Source organism: Cercospora kikuchii (genome assembly GCF_019650295.1).
Source record: "Cercospora kikuchii DNA, contig_00005, whole genome shotgun sequence".
NCBI classification, from domain to species: domain Eukaryota; kingdom Fungi; phylum Ascomycota; class Dothideomycetes; order Mycosphaerellales; family Mycosphaerellaceae; genus Cercospora; species Cercospora kikuchii.
In genome coordinates, this window is record NW_025408586.1 from 125,514 (window position 1) to 134,005 (window position 8,492).

Sequence of the window (8,492 nt, forward strand, 5' to 3'; positions counted from 1 at the left end):
TCCGATAACGGCAACGAGAGCGTCCATGTCCTCGAACATCGTTGCAAACATGCGCTGCAGAAGTTGGACACCTTCACCCTGGCTGCAAAATCTCTCCGCAATGCGTGACAAATCTTATGAACGTCGGCTCAATTCGACCCCGACGGATCGGTCTACTGGACACGATGTAGATCCGGGTCTTTAGATGGTAATCGTCGGTGTTTCGTCGACGAATAGCTCATCTATATTGGTCTTGCTGAAAGTGTGTTTGCTATCCCTTGCAACGAACGTCGCTGACCGCCTCGAGCCTTACTCTGCATTTTCAAGAACATGTCGAAACTTATCGTCATTTGCGGCGTTACTGGCAACCAGGTAATCTCGATCACTTCCCTACATGAAATGCCACGGGACAGTAGGTTAGACTAACTATTCGGTGAAGGGCCGCTCAGTCGCAGAGACATTCTTGAAAGAGTCTGGGTGGAGAGTTCGTGGCATCTCCCGAGACGCAGAGAAACCGGAGAGCAAAGCATTGTCCGCCAGGGGCGTCGAGATTGTGGAGGCCGACTTGAACAACACAGAATCGCTAAAGGCCACTTTCCAAGGTGCACATGTAGTATTTGGGAACACAGTATTCCCTCTAGTACAAGCATGGACCTCATCTCCTCAGCTACGGCCGAATCAGACCATACAAGAATGGTCGTATGAGCGAGAAGTTATACATGGGAAGAATTTGGCGGATGCTCTTGCGGGAATAAACACATTGGAGCAGTACATCTGGTCGACTCTTTCCAATGCGCGAGAGCGGTCGGCAGGAAGATATCGCCACGTCTACCATTTCGACTCGAAGGGTGCCGTGGTCCAATACATGCAAGAAGTTCAGCCCGAGTTTTTCACGAGGACATCATTCTTACAAATGGGCTTATTCCTGTCGAATTGGAAGCTTGGGTCAGTCAACATTCCTTGGCAAAGGGCAAGTACGATCCTGCAACGATTGGTGGATTTTGCTGACCCGCCCTTTAATAGCGCGAGGATGGCGTTATGGTCTTGCGAATGCCATTGTACGGTAATCGTGCCTTCCCGCATGTTTTGGTTGAAGAGACTTTTATATATGCCAAAGCTCTACTAAGTGCCCCGCTAGGCACTCATCTGCTCGCCTATTCCGAGCAGATGACTTGGTCGGAGTTTGTGACCTTATGGAGTAAAACTCTTGGTATACCGGCTGTCCTTGAACGAGTTACACTTGAAAACATGGATAAGCTTGCACCCGGAGGATTGGGACTCGAGATCGGAGAAATGCACGCATACGCTTCACAGTTTACATATTGGGGACTATATCCTACCGTCGTCTTTCCAGATCAAGTAAGCCTCGTCGCCTTCCGTTTCGTTACCCCTGTGCTCACCTTTCGTCTTTTCCAGTTCGCACTCAAGGGTCAAACAACGAGCATTGAGCAGTACATCAAGAGAGAAGACTGGACTGAGCTCCTGAACAGGCCACCTACCATCTCCTGCGCAGCGTAGATGTATCACTTTGCAAATATCTAGACAGCTTTGTACTAGCAGTGACACGAATTGGTTCCTTGTGACGAGACTTAGATCGCTCGCGCAGGAAGGTAGAGTCTTACGTCTTGTTATACTTTCGTAGAACTTCTAGCCAAAAGAGCGAATTGTGTACATTTATCTGCGGCCTCATGCGTTTACCGTCACAGGAATGGTCTTGAAGGTAACACGTGCTTCTTTATCACCAAGGAATAAGTATTGTGTTCTAGCCTAGTATTATCACGAGGTTGCGACTTCTCATGGACAGAGGGGCTTAGACCAGTAGCGCACAAACACTTATGTAGTTGGTTTATTGTAATCATTGACAAGACACTATTGCGAGAAATAAGCGGGAACGTGGAGTCGATCGCTAATTTCATTACCAGCACTCTTGCTCCATCGTCGCGATAACTGGATAAGTGTAGCATAGAGAAACTTTAGAGTCACCATGGCAAGATTGCTCCATCGTAATTCTGAAACGTACCACCAATCTCCCTTGACGTAGCATCAACAGTCCTCAGCATGTGCGTTACGTTTTCCGCGGCGGTGATTGTGTCGAGCTTCTTGACGTCAACGCTGGTCCCGTCCATCGCATCGGATACCATGTCGGTTGCGATTATGCCTGGATGGACGACATAGGCAGCAAGCCATTTCTCTTCAAAGTGGAGCCTTAGGACGAGCCAGTTCAGTGCTGCCTTGCTCGCCCCATACGGGGTCAAAAGATTTGGCAAGTAGTGGAAGTGCTCCATGGACGAGATCGTGCCAACGAACGATGTGATAGCGAGGAATACTGGCCGGCCACTTTTGCTGTTCTTCGGCAATGGCGCTGTAGCCTGGGCAAGTCGCAAAGGTCCCAGGGTGGTGACGATGAAGTGCTCGTTGATCACTTTCGTAGTTGCTTGCATGATGGGACTGAGCGAGTGAGCGGTCCTGGCGTTCGCGATCACCACGTCCAAGGCATCAACGCCGTATTCTTTCTGCAACTGAGCTACTGCCTCATCCGGATCCGAGTCTACGGAAGAGTCGAGCTTGACGATCAAAAGCTTGGAATCAGTAGCTTTGGGCAGGTCGCTCAAAATTTTCGATGCCTTCGTGGGATCTCGGACGCCTGCAACTACGGTCACCGCCGACCTCGTCAGGAGATTCGCAACAAACGCGAGTCCAATGCCGCGGGTAGCTCCAGTTACCAAGTATGTCTGGTGGGTGGCCATAGTTGGACGGTGTCGGGTAGAAGTGCTCCACTGTGGTCCGAGGTCAGACTGCGTTCTACGATCATTAACCTACGACGTGGGCCGTGAATATTTATGTTGGATTGGATTGCGCTCCCCGTTTCTATCGCTTCCAGGCATTAGGACGTCTCTAACTGCCGATCCCGTAGTGTCGGGGATGTCGTCCCTGCCATTATCGAGGAATGGCGAGGGAGAAGCCGGTGTTTCGGAGGCAAGGCGGAATCATGTGCTCCGTTTTGAAGTACTGGTCCGGGGTTCTCCTTGTAAGAGATATTGACTGATTGGTGAACGAACAAGCCATGACATGACCTATGCAACTATATCCAAAAGATCAGTAAGCTATTGCATACAGAGCATCAAGCTCGCTTCGAGACCGCAGACTCGGCGGTCGGTTCCATTGATCAGTAATCAGCCCGGGCTCATTCAGACACAGGGAACTTTACTTCCAGCACTAGGCAGTATTCGTCATCACGGCATGCGGGATTGCTCCGAGCACGATGGTGTTGTATCGCGTCGCGTGCCAACTGCCTTTTCTTTCTAGCAAGAGTTGTGAAATTGCGAGCTGCTTATGTTTTGATCTCTTCTTTCGACCTAGCAAGCTGCCAAGCCAGGGAGTTACGAAGTCACCAAGCAAAGCGCATCTCTCTCTCGCGCGTGCGCCAGCGCAATGATGAAACCAATTAGTACCAAAGTGGACATTGCGGCTCCTCCAGAGGTAGTTCGGGCGAAGGTCAACACAGGCTTCAGGTCCATCTATCGGCTCCGTTACTAAGCGTTAGCAGCTCCTGGATTTCTCATCACTAGAGGTCTACAAGCCACCCTTCATACGCTTGATAAAGCCGATAGACCCACTCAGGAGCCCAGTAGATCTGGTTCCAGCAGACAAAATCGAGTGTGACTTTGACGGGAGGAGTTTCGTAGTGACCATTCGACAGAACACCCCGGCCGCTCTAGTGTGGACTGGCACCATAGCCGGCTTGTTGCACGGAACCCACAGCTTCCGGTTCGCCAGCTCAGGTAGTGGCAGGACGACAACAATGTATCATGAGGAATTCTTCAGGGGTGCACTTAGTTGTCTGTTGGGCGAGAATCTTGTTGCGAGATTACTCGGGCAAAGGGCTTATGTTGAGAGGTCGTACCAAGGATTCAACGTGAGTTTCAAGAAGTGGGTAGAATCTGGCGCCACAGAAATCACTATGACTGCTTAGAGGATTGGCGATGAGACTGATGTTAGCTCGATCTCGTAGTAGCCTGGGTATAGAGCTGCATTCTTCTCGTGTCGATCCACCTAGCTTTGTGTTGTAGAGTTCGTTGCGGTTTGCAGCGCTTTGATTGTTCAACGTTTGAGAGCCAGGCTTTGTCACGATGTTTCAATGAGATATTATGTGCTCGATTGCGCATTCTGGCATGGTAAGGTCCCGTCCTGCGGCACTGGGTTGTCTCGCTGGGCGATCAAACTCAATATCTTTCAGTGGGTAAAGCTCACCTAACAGTGTTTCCTTACTAGCGGTGATATCGTAATCAAATCTCAGGCCAATTCACACATGCACTATCTATCATCACAAACCTTGCAAGAATATTTTCGCGCTCGCGTCTCTATTTCTATGCAGACGGTGTGATCCAGCTGTCTCTCTGCGACTCGGCAGCAGCATACCTCAACCGCGCAAAAATTGGGATTTGCATCACTCCCGAAAGGTCGTCTATTGTGGTTCATCTTCATGGTTCATAAGATACTATCATGACTCGACTCCAATTCGCAGATATGAGTTCTGGCGGCATAACAATCGGTCTTACATCTTTTACTGTTTGGATACTAATTACGATACTGTACCGTCTGTTCTTGAGCCCACTGGCACGGGTTCCCGGGCCCAAAATCGCAACTATCTCCAGGCCCTAGGAGTTGTACTTTGATCTAGCAAAAGGAGGCCGCCTGCCGTGGAAGATACAAGAATTGCATCGCGAATATGGTAGGTTTGGAGATGGCATATTGGTCCACACTAACACGTGCTAGGACCCATCGTACGAATAGGGCCAAACAAGGTGCACGTCGCCGATGCACAATATGCACCGCGCCATTTCAATGCACAGGCAGACAAATACGGTCCACATCGAAATCGTTTCGGTTTCCCTGAGGCAACGTCTGAAACTCCAGAAGCAGATTTACATAAGCACAGACGCGATGCACTAGCGCCGGCTTTCAGCCGCAAAGCTGTCGCCGATCAGGAAGCACTAGTGACAGCACAAGTCTTGAAGGTCTGCCAACGCTTGTCCAACATACGACACGGGACGGGACGAGGAGGGGAAGGCACAGTCGTCGATCTGAGAAAATTGTTCCTATGCATGACTACTGACACTCTCACAACATTTGCTTTTGGCTTTAGCTTCGACCTGCTTGACGACCCGGATCTAGCTGCACAATGGCGGCAATCATTGGATGATGCATTGCGCAACGTCCAATTGTTGAAGCATTTTCCAGTGTTGTGGAATCTGCTCCGTCGACCAAGCGTGAGCAATTATCTGGGTTCGCATAAAGCCTGGTCTTGGTGTGACAAGAGACTTCGAAAACAAGAACAAGCAGATCGCTCGCGAAACAATAGCTGGGTATCATGGCCTTGAACACAATGAGGAAAGGAGCATAGTCAACCAGAACTTCACAACAAGAATGACTTCCGATGACGTGGTGCCCAGAACAGTATTCGAACGACTGCTTTCGAGCGATCTACCGACGGAGGAGAAGATACAAGAGCTATAGTGATAAGTATCCTATTATATCATAATATCGTAGAATCAGAGGAACAATCCGATGGTAGCTCACTCCTATGTTTACCAAAATAGCCTATGTGGTATACAAAGATTAGCCAGTTCTGTTAACTTTGTGACCTTTCCCTCGAGGCATTGGATCCGCGACCTCAGAACAACTTGCCACTCCAAAATCATCTCTTTTTCCAATTCAATATCATGTAGCAAGCATTCATGCCTCTCATAGGCCAAGTAGTCAGCCACTGCTGTCGATAGAATGGCTGTGGCATGATGTGGTTGTGCGCAAGAAGCAATATGCCGGGCACGTAATTTGAAGTATGTCCTAACAGTCTGATATCGCGTGAAAAGACTAGTGACGAAAATGTAGGCCCTCTGTATGCCGAGCGACACACAGTCATAATCTTGAGAATTCAGGGCTGCACGTAGATCCTCGTCTTGCACTCCGATCAGCTGATGGAAGTCCCGAGCGCAAAGACCTGTGCCCTCTACAGCGCTGCAGCAGCAACCTTCGTTGCCCAGAGCAGCTTCTATGGAGCGAATGCAGAGCTCAGACGGGAGGTGTGCTGTAGATGCTTTGCATTCAGTTAGTGCTTTTTTGAGATCTTGCTGCTCTGCGCCCCATCTCGTAGGTGAGCCGTTGCTGTCGTCGGCATAGAGAATGAAGACTTGCTGACTTGCAAAGAACATGTGCGCAACAGCATCGAGGCCAAGGCACATCTTCTCAATGTCTGATAGAGCAATCCCAGGGAGATTCGAGAACGCATGAAGATCGCTTAGTGGTGTTGGCAAGTCCGGACACTTGATCGCTACGGGGAAAACCCGACCGACAGAGCTGTCCTGCGTCTCCTGCGTCCATTGAACAGCTTGGAGACATGTTAAAGCCGCCCAAAAGATGCGATCCGTCAGACCCAGAAGAAGTTGCTCTCCAGCAGGAAGGTGAAGGTTTTGAGGCAGAGCTAGAAACTCGGAAGGTGCTTCCTCTGTACTATCATTCGTTGTAGTGGCGATTTGATTCTTCGTCGGTGCGCACTCGCATATCTTCATGAGAGCGTCGGTGAGAAACATCCGACCACGCACATATACGCATGCGTGGACACAGGCGAAGCCCAAGAAGTAGCACGTCGCGGCGTCCAATGCGCATCCAATATCGTCGTTAGAGTTTGCTTTTAGTATCCCGGCGCTGGTACTCAAACAATAGTCGTAGAGAGCAATGTGGTGGGCAGGTATCTGGCGTTGCACTGCGCTTAGGTCGTCGGGCGCGCCTCGCGGAAGAGTAGAGAGAAGAGCAGCTACCATAGAGCATGATAGGGCCCGAAATGATGCATCTTTGCGGTCCAAGCGATATTTCCATGCTGCTCGGAAAGTTTTCTCTTGCGGAAACATACACAAAGGATAGATTAGTCGAAAAAAATCTTCGAGGAGTGGCTCGATTTCGTTCTGAAAGTTCGAGGCTTCCCCAGGGTAAGCAGCATCGCGAAGCACGCTGTGAGACTGAAGTTCTTCCGCCGTGCTTGATGTACTATGCGGCTCTTTGGTCCTATAATCCTGGTCTTTGGAGTGATTCAGTTCCGTGGCCATGTACGACTTGCGTCTTCGCCCACGCTTTTGGGGCCGAAACGTGTCGACACATGGGGCGTCCATAACTTGGCACTCATGGCACGTACTGTCTCGTGGATAGCACTGTATTATGTTAGTGGCTGCAGTACTTTGAGCTGACGTCCCCACTAACCTTGACTTTTCGTAACCTGCAGAGATCGCACGCGATTCTCGACCTCGTCTTCCGTACAGCGCCTGTAGTGATGGAGAGTAGTGATTCTGAACGCGCGGACTTTGCGCTACTGAGGTGCTCCCCGTCGTCTGAGTAGTTCCCGAAGGACATGGCTTGAGAAGATGGATATAGGAAAGTAACGTGGAAGACAAAGACGTTGAGCTCACTGCTAGACTTGTATCATTCGAATATACAACACGCTGAGCTAGATTGTGCGACGACACCGCCTTTATTACTAACACAGAATCACAAAGAAGGTTGTCCGTGCACAGTAGTAGCACCAGTCGCGATCGGTGGGAGGAGAATCTCAGTTGGGCAAGGTGGACGGACTCTCTTTTTCCAAAGCATCAAACTCGGTCGCCCGTAAGCAGAACACGGACTGTAGAATTCCGTGACCTACGCAGAATCCAGTCTAGGGGTAACCTTGTGTCCAGCAGCCGCTAAGGCCTCGAAGAGACAATTACGTGGCCTGATCTCAGAGTCAAGCGATGCAGTAACATGGGAGCGAGCTCGCCACAGCAATTTCCAAGCAACATGTCTGCACAAGGCCAAGGAAAGAGCTGAAGAAGCACGCCAGGGTGGCCCAGCTAGGCAGAAAAGCAAATCCTGGAGGTTCAGCTGCTGCGCGAATCTCTTAGTCTTCCAAAGCCGTCAACTCCGGGATTGTTTAGACGCTATGTGGCGCTTGCTACATGGTGCTTTGGGTTGTACAGGGATCACAGAATGGCAGATACCGTTTTCGGTGGATGAGGCTGGTAGCGGCTGCCTCGTTTGGGCAATGTCCCTTGCATATCCCGCCCGAAAGCTTGTGCCGGGCCCTGCTTAGTTGTAGTTCTATGCATAACTAAAACCTTCTTCAGGATGCACCATTAGTCCCAAAGTGCGCTCACAAGCTATCCATGTCTTTCCACAGATTTCTGCATTGACTGAACCTGGAACCGGATCGGAGAAAGCACAAATCGTCGGGTTTCCCGATACTGGGCAAAAGACAGATCCTCGGCAGATCTGCGCACAAGCAATACCTGAAATTGAAACTGTCGTTGTGAAAGCTTGCTCTGGGCGTCCGGGAGCGTGATCCTTCTCGAGCTCCATTACGTACAATGCGAAGCTTTACAAGTCCCTCAGCTCATTGTACAAAGCCAGTTCCGCATAGCTTTCAAGCCGAATCGTCAGACATCGACTTGTCTATTGCGAACGGAGATCGCGAAAGTGCGAACCTC

At 50.2% G+C, this 8,492-nt stretch overlaps 2 protein-coding genes across 2 annotated transcripts; one reads left to right on the forward strand and one right to left on the reverse strand.

The window, feature by feature from the left end:
* Positions 1-309: 309 nt before the first annotated feature.
* CKM354_000785400 (uncharacterized protein) lies at positions 310-1,497 on the forward strand (the record flags this gene model as incomplete). The annotated part of the gene is made up of 4 exons (XM_044803215.1): positions 310-351; positions 419-949; positions 1,003-1,338; positions 1,396-1,497. The coding sequence occupies 4 exons, from the start codon at positions 310-312 to the stop codon at positions 1,495-1,497; spliced, it is 1,011 nt and encodes a 336-aa protein (XP_044659150.1).
* Positions 1,498-1,958: 461 nt separating this feature from the next.
* On the reverse strand, positions 1,959-2,726 carry CKM354_000785500 (uncharacterized protein; the record flags this gene model as incomplete). The annotated part of the gene is made up of 1 exon (XM_044803216.1): positions 1,959-2,726. The coding sequence occupies one exon, from the start codon at positions 2,724-2,726 to the stop codon at positions 1,959-1,961; it is 768 nt and encodes a 255-aa protein (XP_044659151.1).
* Positions 2,727-8,492: the final 5,766 nt, after the last annotated feature.